General features: G+C 45.9%; 2 protein-coding genes across 4 annotated transcripts in view; one reads left to right on the forward strand and one right to left on the reverse strand.

The window, feature by feature from the left end:
- The window catches only part of INPP5A (inositol polyphosphate-5-phosphatase A), a 206,693-nt gene extending 192,603 nt beyond the window's left edge, over nt 1–14,090 (forward strand). The window contains exons 13-16 of one of the 3 annotated variants that reach the window (XM_062001516.1): nt 5,898–6,009; nt 10,969–11,037; nt 12,329–12,365; nt 12,512–14,090. In XM_062001516.1, coding sequence (XP_061857500.1) covers nt 5,898–6,009; nt 10,969–11,037; nt 12,329–12,365; nt 12,512–12,561 — 268 coding nt within the window. In that variant the 3' untranslated portion in view covers nt 12,562–14,090. Of the gene's footprint in view, nt 1–5,897; nt 6,010–10,968; nt 11,038–12,328; nt 12,417–12,511 lie in introns of all 3 variants that reach the window. The other 2 variants (XM_062001517.1, XM_062001518.1) reach the window with 2 other exon arrangements.
- A 3,338-nt stretch (nt 14,091–17,428) lies between these two features.
- NKX6-2 (NK6 homeobox 2) lies at nt 17,429–19,347 on the reverse strand. The gene is made up of 3 exons (XM_062001640.1): nt 18,933–19,347; nt 18,340–18,512; nt 17,429–17,677 (listed from the first exon to the last, which is right to left on the reverse strand). The coding sequence occupies exons 1-3, from the start codon at nt 19,345–19,347 to the stop codon at nt 17,429–17,431; spliced, it is 837 nt and encodes a 278-aa protein (XP_061857624.1).
- Between the last annotated feature and the right edge of the window lie 840 nt (nt 19,348–20,187).

Raw genomic sequence — 20,187 nt, forward strand, 5'->3', positions numbered from 1 at the left:
AGGCAAGTTACATGGGATCATTTGTTAGGAAGTGAACTAGGGGACATAAATTTCTCTTTCAGATTCAGGAAAATATACAATAGTAATTTACTTTGGAGGAAGAAATTAATGTTCTGGAAGCTGACCAAAATTTGATGTCATACTTTGATGGGTTGAATGACATTTTATTGAAATCACAATCGTGTACCAGCTCACACTAATGATGAGTTCAGACCTTATTAATTAAAAATACCAAAATGTTTTCATTTTGGCCTTACAACTTCCAAAGTACCCAGAGCTTCAACTAGCAGCCTACACTCAATGTCCTTGCGTTTCCAGTAATAGCATCTTAGACAATCTGAAAGTGTGTCAAAGCTAATGGTAAATTAGTCCAACATTTTATTACAAAACAAAACCAGTAAATAATTTTCTGATGAAAAGTGGTTGGGATTTTTCCCTTTCTGAAATTCTCTCTCAATATCAAAGGTAAACAGAAAGACTTAAAAGTGAGAGGTTTAGTAAATGCAAGGGCTTGTACTTGAGTTCATAGTAAAATGCACCAAATGAAAACTGTCTCTGCTCTTCACATAAAGAGCTCTATTTTCATTGACGATTTATAATTCCATCCCATCCCAAATATTTTGTATTAGGAATAATTCAGTGATACAAAATATGGGGACAATTAATACATGAGAACAAGTGGAACAATAGGAGGTAGTTCCACTCTCTGAAACATGATAAAGTTTGCCTCAACATCTTCATAGGATGCACAGCTTTTCAGGATCACCTTCATTTTACTAAAGAAGATTAGGTAGGTTATTTTTTTCTGTACCACTGCCTAGCAGGTGTTGTGACTCTCCCTACAACACTGCTGAAAACAGGATCCCTAAGGCAACCCCAAAAGGCGTTCGCAGCAGCTCACTGTGCTCACGTGTGCAAAAAATGAGCTGGAAGGCAGAGTGGCGGGTGGCAGACAGCTTTTAAAGGTAATAACACTCCACATGAATTAATTGTTTCCTGTTAGAAAGTACATTTCACCCATCACAGTAACACGTTTTATCCATTCTTACACAAGAGAACAGTTCATTAGGTGCATTTTTCCTGACTGGAAATGCCAGTTAAGGAGACATTTATATACACAGTATTGTTGGCTTGTGTTTCGAGCTCAGACACTGCTGACAGGATGGTTTATGATGTCAGAAGACTTTTCACCCTGCAGTAAGTATTTTTGTAAAGGTGTCCAATCATCTTTGACAAAACCTGTCAGCAGCAGCAGTGCAGTAATATTACTGACACTGTTAATGGTTTATTTTCACCAAACAATTGCCAAGTAGCTCTCATCATTATTAACTGTAGTACTAGTAGTTCATTAGACTTCCTGCTCCTTATTAATATTAGTTAACAATTCCTCAAAGTGTTGGGTGTAAGCATTATATTCACAATGCTGCTTTAACTACTACCTTTTGGAAGTTTTATTCAGAAAACCCACCTGACAGTAATCCTGGTTAAATAAAAGAGTGTAACTGAAAGAAAGCTTTGTGAAATAAGGTGGAAAAACAGCTAGAAGGAGCATCTTGTGAAAAAAAAAAATCCTGAACAACTGGAGATAAATCATACAAGCCTCTCACGTGGATCCTCCAGATCTAGAATGGCCTCTTTTTCCATCATCCAGAGGCATATACAGTCAAAGCAGATTTTGCATAACTCTCCTGGCTGGGATATGCAGAGAATAACAAACAGCCTATTTTTGCTATTAGCTGTTCAGCTAACATGACTGGTTAAGGTCCTAAATTTCAACTTTGCCACGTTTTAAACAGGAAGAAAAGTTGTTCCACATGCAATTCCTGGTTTCTCCATTTGTATTTTGAAATACATATAATATGGTGCATGTTCAATAAAAGCCAGTAACCATACTCAATACTGAACTTAGGAAGTGCGTACAGTCTTAATTTATCTATAGCATCTGTATGTGTTGGCATTTTATCTATCAGTTACATTTCAGTGGTACCTAGAGGCCTTTATCTGTTATGTCATCATTTTTACATGAGCAATCACTATTCATTCTGAACATAACTGTTTTCTGTACATTGTACAAGACAGATTGAAATTGAGGCAGAATGCTACTGAAAAAAAAAGGAAAAAAAAAGAAAATATACCCCCACATTCTTTCCTGTGAAGCCATGAGACTGACAAAGCTAGTTCCCCCTTCTTCTCTGCCACAGTCACCGTTCTGATGGTCAAGACTACTACCACATGGCCCAGAAAGGTAGAATGATGCTTATCCTCTGGGAGATCAGTACTAGTATTTTTAACTTTCGATTATTTGGTGTAGAGTCCTTATTTTTATCAGATCTGATTTTTTTTATCAAGCCTGTAATTCTTTATACAAATCGCAGATGAGAAAATCTGTTAACTAGGATTATTAACTGAGCTTTGAATTAAGAACTGTGAGTTCCTTACTTGCCTGGAATGAGTGTGTTAAAAGAGGCTGGAGAAAACAAAGCTATTTTAATGAACTTGATAGTAGTCAATCTCAGGCCTAATATCTTTCGGCAGATGTGTACTACAGGAATAGTTTTGCTTTTTGCATGCACACAAATTTAAATGTATGTTATTCTTTAAAAGAGACTATGCTGTATTTCAAAGAAGCGAGATGGAAAGGAAGTGAGGTGGAAAGGAAGGAAAAGAGGAGAAATGTGATGCCGTTCTAGAGAGAACAAAAAGTCACATAGAAGTGTGTATTTGCACACTTGTAGCTTGGTTAGCCCCTCAAACTGGAAATATTTTCCAGTTTCTTGAGTACCATCTTGGGTCTGTGTTGTCTGGGCAGTTGCTGTATTGGAGGATGCACAATGTGTGTCATGCCTTTATGTCATGCATTGCTGAAGTACATGCCCTGCTGTTGGTTATCCTGTTGGGCACTCTGCAGCCTTCACAGTTGTGGGGCACTGTTTGCCAACTTCAGGTGACACATGTGCAAAGGCTGCATTCCGGTGACAGATTGCGTGTACAAGACTGAAATATACTGTGGTTTGTGGCAGTACTGAGCCTTTGGGCATTCTATTTGGGTCTTTCTGTTACGCCAGCACCAGAATCATCAGCTTGCCTTCCTGAAATGATTATGCATCTTTCTGCAGCCTCTTTCCATTGCTTCCATTGACTGGTTTTAAATCCCATCAGCTGGTGTGGAGGCATCTGAGCGACTAACATCATGTAAGACACCAGAGTATCCTTGAGGCAGAAAACCCAAGTACAAACTTTAGAGTTCACAAGATGATTTGTTTCTAGAAGCAACTGCACTCTTTTCATTCTACTGTTCATTTAACTACAGAACAGGGTGACAGAGACAACTGCTGGGTTGGATGTTGTTTGAAAAGTTTTACTCTGGAATAGTACACGTTCAGCGGTAACTGTCATGAAAATTTCTTCAGTGACAGTCTTATTCCAGAAACCTCTTAATAGAGCTTTTCTTTGCAAATAGGTATTAAGATAAATGGTGTATAGTAAACTAAACCACCCTGGCTCCCAAAACCTGTTAGGTCACAAGAAAGAATCCTTCCCAGCAATTTTGAGTCTTGTTTAGCTATTATCACTTTTTGAGCCCACCTACAAACGAAGCCAGGTTATTCCAAAGGACTCGTGACCCTTCTAGAGTGTGAAGGAGGAGACCAAATAGTTTTCCTTATTTTTGGTGGTGTATCTAGTAAGGATTTTTTTTTATGTTTGTGTCAGCATTTCACTGAGAGTGAGATTCACACGAGCCAGAGGCAATGGGAGGGAGGGAGGGAGGGAGAAGCCTCATTCGTTAGAGTGCAGCAAGACAGAATGCTCCGCACTTCTGTCCTGAAGAAAGGATGATACCTTATAAAAAGAAGAGCTTGCCCTACTTTATTGTATTAAATTACTAGCTACAGATCATTTTGTCTGGATAACTTTTGCAGCATTTATTTTCATCTCTGTCCCAACCATTGGAAATCTGATTTGTCAAAGGTTTGTAAACTACAGTAACCTCTTCACTGCGTGATGAGCACTAAAGACCTTGAAAAATTGGCAGAAGTTTTCACCCTGTGAAACTGTTAGGATCAATAAAGCAAATTGATAAATACCATTTCACAGAATATAGGCTCTCAGATTAAATGCTCTAACACAGAGCAACAGCAGATCATTCCAGATACGGAACATTGTACTTTAAAAGCCACACAGTTAATGCTGTAAAAGGGAGGGTTATATGAAGTGTGATTGATTCTTATACCTTATGTCATAAAAAGTAGCTTCAGTTATGTAGGTTCTTGAGTAAACTAAAGTAAGAGGTTACCAGAAAAAGTCAACTCAAACTGCAGACAAAGAGCTTCTACTACCAATAGTATTACATCATCGAAATATTTCACAGACACTCAGAAATAAGCTGTAGTTCTGAGTGTCAGTGAAGCAGCAAATTGAATTCTCATAATATGTTTTGAAAATGAGTCTTGTTAGGTTTGATGAGGTGGAAAAGGTACTGAGATCACTGGTTTGTTCCAATACATTCAGTACACTTTTCTTGGACATTTGCCATGGCTAATCTTTTTAATGGCAATGTAGCTTGTAAACCCATTTGGTAGAAAGCTATATGTCTCAGTTCCAGATTACCACACCAAGCAGGATGGTAAATAAGTTCTCTTCAAGCATGTAAAACCTTTTGTCACAATACCAGCAATTTTATTTTAACATACATATCAGGAAGAATTCAGCATTTCCTTTATGAATTGAGTGATGAGCAAAATAAAATGCAAATGGCATTTTAAAGAACACTCACACATACACGTGCAGATAAAGTCACCAGCCTTATAGTATTTTATCAAGAACAAACTTCATTCAAGAAACAGAGTCTACCACAAACCCTCTGGATTTCTCCAAAACCCCTCTTAGGCTGCTTACCCATGCCATTTTGGAAGTGGTCTGAGGAAACAGGGGGCCTTATAGCATGGTTAGCCATCATGACATTCAAAGCTCTGTTTGATAAAATATGGAAATGTGGAAAACTTTGTCCGGGGGGCTCCTGACAGTTGAACCAGTGGTTGCCATTTCAGGTGTTTTAGACAGTTCACACAGGCACATTGAGTTAACTCATTTTAGGCTGTTATGTAGGTTAAACAATTCCCGTTGCCTTCTAAAGCTAAGCTAAAATGCACTGGAGACCCCATCATACATTTATGATGACTAAACAGCGTAACTACCATTTAATTGCCTTCTATTCTAGATGTCTTTACAAAATCATTTTGTTATCACAATTTCATATGAAAGTACAGAATCTCATGTAGTCAGCATCATGTTCCATAAACCACATTCCCAATTCCTTGATCCTGAAGAAACACTCCTGTAAAGCTTACTCTCTTGTCGTATCTTCCTTTCTGTCAGCTTCAGAGAATCTGTGCAGGTAGGGTTTGTGTGCAGCTGCAAAGATCCCAGCACGCTGAACTCCATTTTCTGTTCAGTTATTCCTAGGTAGCTGTCCTTAAGAGAATCCTGCAAAGCAATTCCATGAGATGAACCCCTTTTCTCATTAGCTGTCCATTTTCCATGGTCATAGCCAACAGCTTACTCTGTGCTTCAGTTGTGGTTGAACCGATTTTCATACCCTCATATAGTTAGTCTTTAACACTCTCACCTGCAAAAATGCACGGTAAGAGGTTAAAGTTTTGAAATTGTTTGTGTCTTAACATGTTGGCCTAAAGTAGCCTTGTAGATATGAGAAGAGAAATGGAGAAAGAGCACACGAGAAACAAATATGGTGGCAAAAAGAAAGATAAATATGAGAGGTGTCTAAAAGAGCTGCTTTTTGCCAGTTAAAGTTTCTAATTAGTGGCGTCATTTGAGCCAGAAGTTTCAGGCCACTTTGTAAAAAGTTGCTGATGGTTGTGATTGTGATTTGTTTGCAGCTATCCATACAGTGAGGACTCTAGCCAGGGAAAGCAGTACATGAATACAAGATGTCCAGCCTGGTGCGACAGAATTCTGATGTCCCACTCAGCCAAGGAGCTCATTCTGAAAGTAAGTACAAACCTGCAGCCAGGCTGCTGCCTCCACACTGTGCCTATCTTCCACAAAGACAGGCAGGGCTGATACACTCTGCTTGTCCTTGAGTTTTCAGTTGCTGGTAGCAAACACTTGCCAAGCTGCAGACAGAGTGCCATGGCAACAGTAAACTGCTACGCCTCCTTCCTCCCCAGAATGTGGATTAGTCCCAATTAACCTGTTGGCAGTTACCAAAGCATAATTCACTAACAGTTCTTTTGGTATCTGAGCTGACGATCCTGTCTGCCTGTCATCTCTCCTGTGCCACTTCTGTACCTGTCAGCACTGTGCTGGGCTGTACAGCACCGGGAAACTGCACCTGCTTTAAAGAAGAGTAGTAAAAAACCTCCATTGGTTACTGTCATGGTTTAGGCCCATCAGGGAACAAAAGACCACGATTAGTCTCAAGTACCGAAGAGGCTGAGAATTGCCAAAGGGCAGGGAGAGGTTCAGGACAAAACAGAGCAGGCTACTCAGCTTGGGGAAGAAAACAGGAAATAATTTAATGCAACATCAACTAAAGCATAACCATAAAACCCCAAAACATAACCAAAATAAAACAACACAGAGTGGTACAATGAAGAGTCTGACCAGCCCTTTAAGATCACCTTCTCCCCACCCCTCCCCTCTTCCCAGGCTCAGAGCCCTGATCCCGGTGTTTTTACCTCCTCCCCCCTGAACCGCCCAAGGGGCGCAGGCAGTGGGGGTTTCTGTTAGTCTATTCCCGATGGCTTCTGCCCTTTGTCCCTCCTCAGGGCAGGCGGGCTCCGCACCAGTCCTCCCTGCAAGTCTGTGGGTACCTGACACACACGGCAGCCCTGCATGGGCTGCTCCGACATGCGTTCATCCCAAAAGCTGCAGCTCCTCTCTGCCTCTCGTGTGGGGCTGCTCTGCGGCGTGCAGGCTTCTCCTGCATGGCCTGCGCCATGGCCGCCTCCCCACACAGTCCCTCGCCCGTCCGGGCTCACTCACACGGAGCTGCTGGCAACTCTCAGTCCTGCCACGGCCCTGCATAGGTTGCAGGGGCACAGCTGCATTCTCACCATGGCTTGCAGAGGGGTCTCTGGTCTAGTGCTCCTCCTTCCTTCCTCCTTCTCTGGCTGAAGGGTCCGTGTGGTCGCCTCCATCTCCTGTCACTCTTACACCTCCTGCCAGCACTTCAAATTCCTGTCCCTAAATAGTGATCACAGGGGCACCAGATTGGCCCAGCCGGGCCGGAGGTGGGTCTGAATCCAGGAGCTGAGGGAGAGTCTAAAAACTGTTTACCAGGTCTTCACTGCAACCCGCTCCCCCTGTTACCAAGCAAAAGCTGCTCCTTGCTAAACCGTGACAGTTACCCAGTCCAGTCCACTATACAGTAACATATGTAACAGTAGTGTCCTTACAAAAGATTCAGCTCAGATGCAGACAAGAGTAAGAGGGGAAGCACCTCCTGATAGGGGAGTAATGCCACTGAAAGAAAAATACAGCAATAGCTTGAGGTACCAGCGTTTGCAAGTGTAGTTGATTTAAGGTTCCCTCTGTTGCTGGTGGTGAGAACTGGATTGCCCAAGAATATGTCAGATCCTAAGTGGGTCAAATCTCCTCTCACTGTCCTTTGAATGAAGGCAGAGTGTCCAGCAGGTAGGCATCTACCTTTGGCACACTGATGAAGTGCCTAAACTCAGACATTCCATTACAGCTTCAAAAATACGAATTTGCAACATTTTTAGGACATACACTTCCTCTTGGAATTTAGCATATAGAGGTGAGGTAAATTTGGTCATGCTCTACCCAAGGTTAAATAACGTAGATACAGTTCAGGAGCCTTCCAGTTTTCCATCTCTCTCCTTTTCCCTCTCTCCTACGTGCTCTGCTCTGCTGCCCTCCTTTCCTCAGCAACACTGAACCAGCTCAGATGGTTATGTATGCCACCTTACTGCTGTCAGCATACAATCTCATGTGTCTGTCTATGTTCCTGTGAAACTAACACAGTTTAATGGGAATGAATTGCAGAAAATAATATTGGCAAATAAATCCATAATCTACAGTTTCATGGAGGGCAGGAGGGGAGTCCATTTAAATTAATGAAACCCTTAAAACTTGCTCTCCTGAAGTTTATAACCTCCTGTTTCTCTCTCTCTCATCAGGGTTATTTATCTCATGATTAGACTGTTTGCTTTGCAGTATATAACTCACTGAATGGCTGAGAATGTTTTTTCCCTAGATACTTAAATTCAGTTTGATGTACTTCCTCACACACTAATGTGTATCGAGTATCTGCACCATATCTTGACATTTCACCCAAAATTTTAGGCAATGAATGTACCGCATTATTTAATGGAAAAAAAAGTTAATCTAAGAGGAATACAGGCTTTATAGTGAAACAGCAATGTCACAATCAGTGTTAATTGATCTTCTTATACTGAAACACCACATGAAAAAGTGAGACTTTACCAAAATATTAGAGATAGTACTTGGCGCCTGTGAAATTCCTAAAGAACAAAGGATTAAAACCATGGAAAGAGTGGCCAATGAGGGAAGATTGGGGGTTTTTAAGCTATGAATAAGGAGATAGAAGTGTACACAAAGGCTTGAAGAGTGTAAATAGTACAGAGGGACAGGAATTCTTTCAGATTATCTAGGGGGTATAACTTGGAAATAATGGAAGAAAATGAAACAAAGGAAAACAAAGTTAGAACATTAAAGAAATTTGTAACTGAGGTCGCTTAGCCCAATTCTTAGTCTCCATGGAACAGAAAGCCAGTCAGTTGGATTATCAAAGCTCACATTTTAAAAATGTGTATAAAATTGTCTCTGCATCTTTGCATTTGCAAATTACCAGCATACAGTCTGGGACATTTCCAGAAACGTGTCTGCAAAATTGCAGATGTAGATGAGGCCAAAGTGGCATGGCTGTTTAACTCAGTGAGTCTGTCCCAAAAAAGAAGCTAGCTTATCCAGCTCAGAACCAAACTGTAATTCTGGCTTATAAAATGTAATGAAACTATTCAGTAGAAAAGACCTCTGAGCTGACAGAGGAAAGGGGGAAATGACCGCACAAGTTTCTGTGGTTCTGCACAGTAACCAGTGTGTGCTTTGCCATTGAAAATTTATTCTGTTGCAGAGACATACCCTTTGAAGCTTTAAAAGTGATAAAAGTAAAAGCAAATTTTAATCAACTAATTACACTGTGACAAATCCTTAAAATGAAAATGTTTATGAATATCTTTGGTTATAACCACCTCCTGAATATCCCCACGCAGATGATGTTTTTTGCTGCACTGATTTTCCCCGTAGGCAAATAAAGTATTTATTTTTATTTTTCTGTCTTAGCAGCCCTATATTTTACTTCAAACAAAAAACGTAGCAAATGTGCATTTGAATCCCATGTAAAGGAAGGGCAGTATGCACAAACGGCCACACGCAGTGTGTGCTCAGCGACAGGGTAGGCATTACAGATTGTACAGACATGGGGCTGTAAACAGCTTTCACGCAACATCATCTATCATGCCATGGTCGGTTACCTCACCATCATGTTATTTTATGCTTCCTGAGCCCTAAAACACCAAAGGTTGCCCACTGCTAGGGAGTTGTGTTGATGCCTGATAGCATGAAGTAATGAATGCTCAGCCAAGTGTATATTGTTTCTGCTTGTGCACCGCTGTAATTTGTTTATCTGTCTAAAGATTATGCAGTTGAAAATCCACAATTTTATGCTGCCTTTGTAAATTATCAAGTCGCTTTTGATGAATGTATCCACACTTCCGATGCTGGTGGCATTATGAACTTGAAATATTGGAAAGTGCTCATGCATACAATGCAGAAGGTTATGTTTTTATATTTTTGGCAGACAACCGTGCTATAAAGTAAATCTGACCTTAAGCTTCCTTACTGCATTAAAGATAATTCAGTTTTAACTTTATAGTCCTAAATGCTACTGTTTATATAAAGTTATTGCCCGGTCAAACTTGACTGATTACAGATGAGAAAGTCCTGTTTCATACAAAATAAATTAGTATTGCCAACTAGTGTAAAGCACATCTGTGATTGTATTAGAGACCTAAGAGTGTGCAGACTGCAGATTTAATTAGCTTATAGGAATTGTTTAGCATAATAAGAAATTGTCTTGTGTGGCAATGTATTTGTATTTATTCCTGAAGTGCTGTGCTAGAGAATCAAAACGAATTCTCAAACTCGTGTTTACTGCAAATGGCAGAAAGATGAGTAGACTTTATTATTTATTAAGCTACAAATGCTAAAGAAGTCAATGTATAAGGATAAAGTTCAACATGGAACAAAATGAAAGCGATGCATAGTAGAGATGGAGGGAATGCCATCTTTCACTTGCTGATTTTCTTAAAATGATTTCATTTTTTTTCAGATGGAAGAAACGTATCTCATAGAAATTATTAAAGACTGCTCATAAACTGTAATCTTTCATTCATCTCTCTGAGCATTTAAAATCACCCATATGATGAAATCAAATGCCTTTACAAGGCAATGTGCATTGCATTTAATTTGAAGAACAACCTATAGCACACCTGATTCAGTAAGAATTGTGTTGTTCTTAGAAAAGGACCGGCCAAGTGTGCTAGCTGCATTTCACTGGCATGAGGCTGGGATGCAATCACCACCAAGTCATTCACTTAATTTCTCCAAAAGTTACTAAAATTTCTCGAGGCCCCAGAAGCAAGGAGTAGATGCATTGATTTTGTGAGTTACTTTAGGTGGACAAATTACACAAATTACCGCAAGCAGTACTGGACACAAAAACTCATTCTACATGGTCTTCCTCTGGAGAAGCCAAGCAAAAATGTGTTAAGGTCATTTCATTCAGAAGTTGGTTTGATCTCTTTAGATAAATTATTCCCATGTTTCTTTCTTTTTTCTGTAACTGGGGCATACCTGAATTGACTAGTGTTTTGTTGTGGTGTTCTGTTCTTTTTTAACTAGTCAGAAAATGATGAGAAGATAGTCATATATGACCACATTGGGCCAAATGTCTGCATGGGGGATCACAAGGTAATTAAATCAAACATTTTAGTATTCATCTTCTAAGCTTGTTTTATTAGAAGGGATAATGTATGCACTGATTTCTGTTATTTTATATTTGGCAACTGTAACTCTGCCCTATTTTTAATTTAAAGTCTTGAAAATGTTTTAAGGTTTAATTCAAGTGAAAGCAGAGAGTATGTTAGAGCTGACACTTCTATGAAACCACATACAGATCAGGGTGATGTGTGCTTGAATGAAAACCTGCTGCAATAAAAAATGTAGAGGAGCAGCTGTCTGTGCGCTTACAACCATTCCTGTAAAACAGAAGTATTTTCATTGAGTTATCAAAATTGCTTCTAAAACAGAGCTTCTATTCAATTGGTGCCTAGCTGCTTATGAGTAAAATAACATATTGGCAGCTCTGTATTTAAGCAGCAAGCAAGGAAAAGGATATAGAATTACGTAAGTTATCAGTTGCTAAAGTGAATAAAAATACAAGAATTTGACAAACAAGTTTTTGCTGCTGAAGATACCAGATGGAAAGCTCAGTTAGAAATACAGCAGAACTTATTGTTTGCTGTCTTTGAAAAAAATCTGATCGAAGAGTAGGAGGTAACCTCTCAAAGTCTATACAAAAACTATACAAAACCTGTACAAAAACTCAACTTGAAACTTGCAAAACTGTAAAACAATGGTAATATATCAGCCCCAGAGACAGCGCTAAGGCTCTTGAATTATAATTGAAAGACAATAGGTAATACACATGTGTGTGTATGCATGTATACACAAACACCTAAATTCACAAATACATACCTGTGTTTACTTTCACGGTCAGAGTTCTTGTCAGAGTATTGTTTTTCTAAGGAAGATTGCACTTAAGACTTTGGTCCAGATTTATCCAAGACAGTTTTTGAAGTACAGAAGTTTACCAACTTCCTGGTAAAATGGGAAGTTCAGTGTGTCAGCAGCTGAAGAACAGACAGTTCAGACAGTCCTTTTTGTTTCCTATCACCAGTTTACTTAACATGATCTTTTTTAGTGTGGCATTTTCAGTGGAGCTAATCTGTGATAAAAGCAGGTTTTGTATGGGACCAAGTCCTCACCCCACAGAAATCAGTAGCAGTTTCCTTTAGATTTCAACAGGAGCAGAGATCAGTAGGGATCTTGTGCATTTTGTAGTTAAATTAATCAAAGAAGTTATTGCATGATTTTGCTTCCAATCATAGAGCAATTTTTGTTATGTTTACTACTGACTGCAAAAAAAAAAAAAAGTTTCTATTTCAAATATGTAACTTGTATTTTTCCCAACTTGCTGCAGCCTGTGTTCCTGTCCTTTCGAATAGCGGCTGGGGCAGGTAAACCTATTGCAAATGTGCACAAGTGTTGTGTCGTGCAGTGATGTGGTGGTAAATATCATTTTTTTTCCCCTCTCCGTTTATATTTTCTACATCATTTCCCCTGTGTTTATTTTTCTTTATAAAAAATGCCAATTCTGCAACAGGAAAAAGATGCCCACGCAACGAGAAGATTTTCCGCGAGAGCTCGCTGTAGCAGGGAGGGGAAGGAGGGTGCAGGAACCTGAAACACATGCTCGTTAACAGCTGCATTGATCAATCCAGTCCTGAGTGCCACATTGTTAGACTGCTGATCGTACACTATGCTTCAGCATCCGGACTCTGTTCGAGAAAAGCCTCACATACCTCACTGTCTTGTATGTTCATGTGACATCAAGTAGAAACGTGGAATTATTTTTTATATACGTGTCACAATTCTGTTGCCAAAACTCTAAACAGACAGCAGAACAGTTGCGTTTTAGATTTCACAACTTTTGACTTTTAAAACGTGTTTGTCAATGTGGAAAGGCTATTCCAGCATCTGATAAACTTTTCAAGGTGTCATGCCTAACATTATATATCTTTACCACTTTGGGATTTTGTACATTGGACTGTACAGATAGAGATACTGATGGTTTTAAATGGTATTTTCTTTGTTGACCAAGGCTTATGGTTTGTGTTTTAGTTCTAGTATTTTGTTTTTCATTTTTATATTTTTTTCTCATGTTATTTACTATACTGCCATGTTACATGGTTTTTGAATCACACAGCAGCTGCTTTCTATACGTACGTATATATATGTGTGTGTATATATATGTATGTATGTGTATATATACACAGATATATAAATAATTTATAAACCTGACCAAAACTTACGCTAAATATACTTTCCAATATGAATGCTTGAGAGTGCCATATCAGCAGTTAGTGTTGGAGTCTTAGCAGGTTTACTTAAGTGTACATCAACCACCAACATCTATATAATTAATAATATATAGCAGTGCCATCCTGATAGCGATATATAGCATACTATATAGCACATATATTAGCAGCTTCACTTTGTTACTCCTAGAATCCCTTCTTTCTGTGTAATATTACGGTTTGAATGTGAAGTTCTTAGCTAGGTTTGGGTGTAACTTTCCAGAATTTTGTAAACCATTTTTGTCCGTCTTTTGTTACTGTTTTATGGTGCCAAGTATTCTATATCGAAACAGCAACAACATGGGAGAAGAAAATAATAGCTTCAGGTAGCCACTGCATTGGACACAGACTGTATTTATACAGTGTTTAAAAAAACAAAGGTGACTGTAAATTTTCCTGGTTAGTAGCTCAGTGCAGCCTACAATATAACCTTATTACAAACATTTTTCTCCCACCACTAAATACAACATTAAAAGGTGATTAGGGAGTCTGTTGATGAAACACAAATGTATGTTTTATTGATTTAATTTAGAACACTACAGAGTTCATGGACTGCGTGATGGCATTAGATTGATGCTTGATTTTGGTATAAATCACTACCATTGAAAATGATTTGATGTCCGCTGGCAGAGTGTTTTCTCAACAGTACAGCCTAGGTTTATGTGCTGTCGTCCAAAGGGTGTCTGCAGCTCTGTATTGTTACTGTGCCATGTTGCATTATAACCACACAGTAATTCTATTTAAGCGAACTCAACTCATGGTAACTTTGAAGGCCTTTAGAAACGAGTACTCTGGTTCTCAAGCAATAAAACTAATCCTGGTGAATCTGGCTGTGTCTGTCCCTTTAATCTGGGCACTGGGGATTACAGGAAAATTATTAAATTGTCACAGTTATTAATGAGTTACCTTTTAATCTCCTCACAATTAACAGGGTTATTTTTCACCTGAAAACTTGTATAATAGAATGCAGTTCTGGTGTTAATCAAAACACAATACAGGCCAAGGAAAAGGCATTTAGGAGTTTGTGTTAGAGTGCTGATGCACGGAGATAATACGACTTTATGAGCTATTCATGAGATGCCAGTCCCCAGCAGCTCAGTAAATATACCACTATAAACTCCCTCGTGATGATCTTTGGTTTTGGAAAAAAAAAACCCTACAGCCTTTCCAAACCCGGGCTGAAGCTGGCCTCATTTACAGATAAACCAGGCAAAGCTATAAACTGCAAGACTATAAGTAGCCCCAGTCCATCGGGAAACGGTCAGATGGGGTGACGATCAAGGTAATTTGTTGAAAGAGTCTCAAATTCAGTCCACAGAAATTCGTAAAACACAACTTTTGCATTTAAACGAAACCCGGAGTGGGGAGCAGGGGATGCTCGCAGGGCGCATTCCCAGGCAGCATCCCCATCTGCGGAGCACGGGAAGGGGCTGCGAGGAGAGCCCTGCCAGGGAAGGGCCCGGTGCGGACGGAGCCCCCCACCATCGTCCCGCATCACGGGGCGCAGCAGGTGGGCAGCGGGTGCGCTGGCCGTGCAACATGGTACAAAGCTACCTTGTATATATAAAGATACTCATCGCAGAGTACAGATTTCCGAGTTCCTTGGGCACATTTCATTTAAAGAAATATGGAAAGGAGCAGGTGTGAATAATCCGACTTTCAAGTGCGAGTGTGTTTTTATCCCGTCATTTTCCCTTAGGAGCCAGGAAACCGGCTCCAGATCGTCGCTGCGGTTCCAGCGTCCTGTCTCGGGATGTTAAAAGACGAGGCGATGATTAATTTCCAAACTTGATTTACTTCGTCTGTAACCGTGGTACGGCACGATCAAGGTCCCGCCAACCTGCTGCTTTCAGTAAGAAGGTGCAGAACTCCCCTCGCCCCCGCTCCCCCTGCAACACAGAGCTGCCCCGACATCGGGGCGAGGAGGTGCTCAGACCTGAGTGAAATCAATCAAAGCGAGCGAAGCACATGGCCCGGAGGAGACACCTGGTTCCCGGCGGGAACCGGCGCTCGTCGGCCGCCCGCGGCAGGGCCGGGCCGGACCGCGCCGGCGCAGAGCGTAGCCGGGAACGCCAAACCAGCGTCCGAGCCAAAACCGGGGCTGGTTCCGCGCCTCCGTGGCCGCTGCCTGCAGCGGGAGCTGCACCGACGTTGCGCGGCAGCTGCGCGGGGGACGAAGGGCGCCGTGCAGGGCCGCGGCCCCCGAAAACAGCGGCCCCGGCTGCGGGCCCACCCCCGTCGGCACCCGCCCCGACGCTTGGCCCGTGCGTGCCCGACAGCCGATCCCGCGGGCCTGGACGGCTGTGCGGGCCGCGCAAAGGGGTCGGCCGGCACAGCCGCTCCTGCTCGCCGCGGCCTGGCCCCGCCGGCGTCCCAGAGGTACGGGAGGCACCGGCCCCCAGTTGCCTGGAGTACCCGAGCTGCCGTGACGGCTCCCTCCCGCCGCTCCACACCGGGGCTCGCGTCCTGGCTGCCGGGCAAGTAGCGCAGGGCCGTTGCATTCGCTGGGACACGGAAAGAAAAGAATGTCTCGTTCTTATGAAAAAAAAAAAAAAAGGCAGCTTGACAACGAAGATGGCTTACACCCACCGGCCCTCGAACGTGCCCGAGAGGAGTAAAGCCCTGGGCAGCTGCGAGGCACCTCGACGGCTGCGAAATTACCTGGGTCTGGTTCTAGGCAGGTCACAAACTTCTGCGGATGCGGAGCCGCTGCTGCTGCGTGTGCTGACCGGGGCTTCGGTTCCCGGGAGGTTGGCGGGACTGCAAAGGAGGGAGACGGTGCTTGTAGACCTCCACCGCTGAGCTCGAGGAGTTTGCCTTCGGGTGTTCTGCAGCGGCCAGTGTCCAGGTAGCACAGTGGGACGTGTCCCAGCCCCTGCCTCTCCCGACCTCTGAGCAGACTACATAACCTCCCAGCATCCGCCAAAACGCGTTTGGTGCCGAGAACCGGCCGCGGTCTCGGCCCCTGTGGACGGCAGGCTTAACGCTGTCCGTCACCTCTTCTTTCCGGGGTCGGGGGTCTCGGCTTCGAGCTCGGCCTCCGGCGGTGCCACCATCGCGGCAGTCGTCTTCCGCCCGCACTTAGTGCCGGGAGCTCTCCCGGCTCAGCCTCCCAAGCCGCCGCAGGACAACACCGCTGCCGCGGCGCGTCCTTTGCCCCTCGTGGCTCGGCGGCAGCGGGGACGGGCACCCGGGACCCGGTTGCAGGGGCGCCGGCAGGCCCGGGCCGCTCGGAGCGGCGGCGCGTCCGCCGAGCCCGAGAAGGCCGGACCCCCGCGGCTCCGCCGTGGCAGGGGAACCGGAGGAAGCGCCGGGGCGAGGCGAGGGCGTACGCCGGCCGACCCTGGCCCCGGCGAGCGGATCAGGCGACAGCGGCCACAAAAAAAATCAAGCCTCCCGGACCCGTGCAGACAGAGCAAGAACTGCCCTGCAACAGGCCCCGCGAGCCCCGCGCCCCCTGGAACAAACCCGCGCGGAGCGGAGGCGAAGCCGCCCCCGGAGCCCGGCGGGACTGGGACCGAAACCGACCAACACGGTAAGCAGCTCCCTCACGGAAAAGCTTGTTAAATAATTTATTGATTTATACAAAGTCTTTACCACCCGTGTGGAGACAATATTTGATCCCAATGTAAAATTAAGTGTCCATTTTCTTCTCGTGGGGTTTTTTTGGGGGGGGAGGGAAGGGGGCAAGGGGGGTTGTTTTCCTCTTTTGATATTATTAAGATACGGAGGCAGAAAAAAGCAAACCGCCAAAACACTGAGTACAGGGAGAGAGGGAAGGAGTGAAAGAAAACAGCCGTCTTTACACTAGAAATATACATCACAAAATCTGAAATTTACTATATACAAAATGGTTGAGCTTGGATTTGGCGACCCATAAAAAACGTGACAAAATCTGATTGTTAGGAGCAGGAAATCGGCAAGAAGGCTAACAGAAAGGGGGGCAGACCTTAAAAGGACACAAAACAAAAATTAAAAAAAAGTTGAAAAATTCCTTTGAAATTTACATCGATGAGAAGGAAAATAATTTCATAACTTATTCTGTAAAAAATATATACATTTCACATACATCTTAGGCTGTACAACACACCACTTCAGACTCCCAGTACAACTCCGCTCTGTTTCCGTGCACACCCCGTGGCCGCCGGTGCCTGCTCGCGGCCTCACAAGGTGTCTGAGCTGGTGCTGCAGGGGCTTACGAGGGACAGGTTCGTGGGTTTGTGCTTTTTCAATAGCCTCGTGATTTTCTCGTCGTCTGAGTTGGGGTCCAGGGGCTTGTTGTATTCGTCATCATCCTCATTGTCCGAGCTCTCCTTCAGCTTCTCTGTCTCCGAGTCATGCTTCTTCTTTGCCGAGGCCATCTCCGCTGCATGCCGCTTCCGCCACTTGGTCCGTCTGTTCTGGAACCAGACCTGGGCACCGGCCCCGGGCACGGCTCAGCCTCGACGCTGCCGCGCCACCCCCACCCCCCGCCCGCCCGACGGCGGCAGCCACCCCTTCCCGCCAGCACGGAGAGTGGCACGGCCGAGGGGACACGCGTGGGTCGCCCGCCCGGCTTCTCCGGGGATGTCGCCAGTCAGAACTGAGCGACAGTAAAAGCAGCATTATCACGGAACAGCCATCTGTGGAAAACGGAATACCGTGGCCCGAAAAATCAGTATTTTGTCTTCCAGCGCACTTGGTGCGCCTGAAGCCTTTGCTAAAAAATGAGTGTGGTTATGCTAGTTAAAGTTGGGCCAACTAGTGGACACGACCTCCACCAAAAACTGACCCAATGAAAGCAATTAGCTGCGTGGGGCTTTTTGTTTTTTATTTTGGTGGGTGTTTTTTGAATATGACTATTTTCCTTAATCCACTTGCAGCAGAAAGAAAACTAAACACAAAATAAATTATGTTAAAAATCTACTAAAACCTATCCAACATCCAAAAGTAATTTAAATTAGAATTTACTTAAAAAAAACCTCCGTACGATTGTGTCGCGCTGCTAATCATTGAAAAGGACGTGACAGCAGGGAGACTGCGGCCGTGGGAACCCGCGCCCGGCCGCGGCCCCGGCGCGCCCACGGGAACCTACCTTCACTTGGCTCTCGGTCATCCCTAAGGAATAGGCGAGGCGGGCTCTCTCCGGTCCTGCCAAGTATTTCGTCTGTTCGAAAGTTTTCTCCAAAGCAAAAATCTGCTGCCCGGAGAAGGTCGGTCGCGAGTGTTTCTTCTTGCCGTCCTTGTCCAAAACCATCCCCGTCTGAGCTGAAAGCGGAGGAGAAACAGCTCCGTCAGAGACAGGGTCTGCACCGGTCGCAGCTCGGAGCAGGGTCTCCGCCCAGCGCTAAGGAGGCGGCGGGGCTGTCTCGGGTGTCCGCCGCCGCCAAGACGCCGCTGTATCTAGCGCAGGAGTCGGTCCGGGGACATCCCAGAGCCGGTGACCGGCACCGGACCACGACCGGGCCTGCCTTCCCGGCGCTGCGCCCGCGACCTCAGCCGGGCTGGCCGCGCCGTCTGTCCCGCTCGCCCGCTGGTTGCCCGGGGCGTGGGGCCGCCCCTGCATCCCGGCGCGTCTGTCGGCGGCCCGGAGGGGCCGTCCCACGCCTCCCGCCGGCAAAGCTAGGCCGGACCCCAGGCAGCCTGCCCAGAAGCGCACCGGGCCCCGCTGGAACCAGCCGCACTTACCGGGACAGGCGAGTCGGGGGTCTCTCCAGGGAGAGCCCTGCACCACTCCCGGCCAGAAAATGGGCGGCCGCCCCGGCAGCTCCGCCAGCGGCTTCGGGTAGCGGGAGACGGCGGCGGGGTTGAAGTACATGCCCGCCGAGGCCGCCAGTCCGTTGATGCGAGGCAGCCCGCCCAGCAGGTTGCTGGCGGTGCCCACGGGCCGGCCCAAGATGTCGCTTATTCCGTGCGGCGTCCCCAAGGGGAGTTGCGTGTTGAGTCCGCCCAGGGCTGGCGCCTTGAAGCCGGAGGGGTTCTGCAGGGCGTAGGGGAAGAGGGAGGTCTTCATCTCGGCCATGTTGTGCAGCGCGGCGAGCGGCGTACTGCTGAGGACGAACGCGCTCTGGCGATTAGCATCCATCTGCCCCACCGCTAACATTTGCGGTCATCAATGAGCGCGGGTTCTTCTCCCACCACGCCGGCAGCCGCTCCGTTGTAACCCCGCGCTGGGTGCGCCAGCCGCGGGCGGGACGCTCTGTTCTCAGACTCGCAGGTTCAAAGCGACAGCAAGTACCAAAGTTTTCTTGGAGTAGGGAAAGCGCAGCGCTTCTCTGCCCGCCTACGCGGCTCGGCGACGCGCACCGCGAACTTCCAGGCTGGAGTGCGGTGAAAGCCAATTCGAGCAAGCAAGGCGAGCCGGCGGAGTGCGAGTCCTGCGGAGAAGAGCCCCCCCACCGGCGGAGCGTCCGCGGCACACTGCGACTCCTTGACTCCACGCGCGATCCAGCGGGAGGGGGGTCGCGGGGGCGTACGCCCAGGCCAAGAGCGGCGGGGCCGGCGCCGCGGGGCTGCGCTCCGCGCCTCGCCTCGGCCGCGCGTTCCGGCGGCGGCAACGGGGGACCCTCCGCGCCGCGCCCCGGGGCGCAGATAACCGCGCGGGCACCTGCGAGCTCCGCGCCCATTGGGCGGTCGCCTCCCCGCGCCGCCGCCGCGGCCCAATCGGCGGGCGGGGAGCGCCCCCACCCCGACACGTCACCGCCGGGCCGGGCGGCCCCCGCGCGCCGTGGGAGCGCGCGGAGCCGCACGTGGCCGCGCTGCATCCGACGGGGCTCTCGCGCGGGACCGGCACCGGGCCCCGCCCCGCCCCGCCACGGCACGGCACGGCACCCGCCGGGTCAGCCCCGCTCCGCTCCGCGCCCGGAAGGCAGCCCGCGGGGACGGCCGAGCGTCGCTCCGATGCGGGCGGACGGCGTCTCCGCTGATACAGGGCTGCTGAGCG

Source organism: Colius striatus, chromosome 8 (assembly GCF_028858725.1).
Source record: "Colius striatus isolate bColStr4 chromosome 8, bColStr4.1.hap1, whole genome shotgun sequence".
Lineage (NCBI taxonomy): Eukaryota > Metazoa > Chordata > Aves > Coliiformes > Coliidae > Colius > Colius striatus.

What these genes read in the sequence shown, in the direction of transcription:
- NKX6-2 (XM_062001640.1), bottom strand. Translation starts at nt 19,347, where the DNA reads ATGTTAGCGGTGGGGCAGATGGATGCTAATCGCCAGAGCGCGTTCGTC. An exon ending in CCCCCGACTCGCCTGTCCCG is followed by an intron (nt 18,513 to 18,932) that starts GTAAGTGCGGCT and finishes CTCCGCTTTCAG; the next exon opens with CTCAGACGGGGATGGTTTTG. An exon ending in TGACCGAGAGCCAAGTGAAG is followed by an intron (nt 17,678 to 18,339) that starts GTAGGTTCCCGT and finishes GCCGGTGCCCAG; the next exon opens with GTCTGGTTCCAGAACAGACG.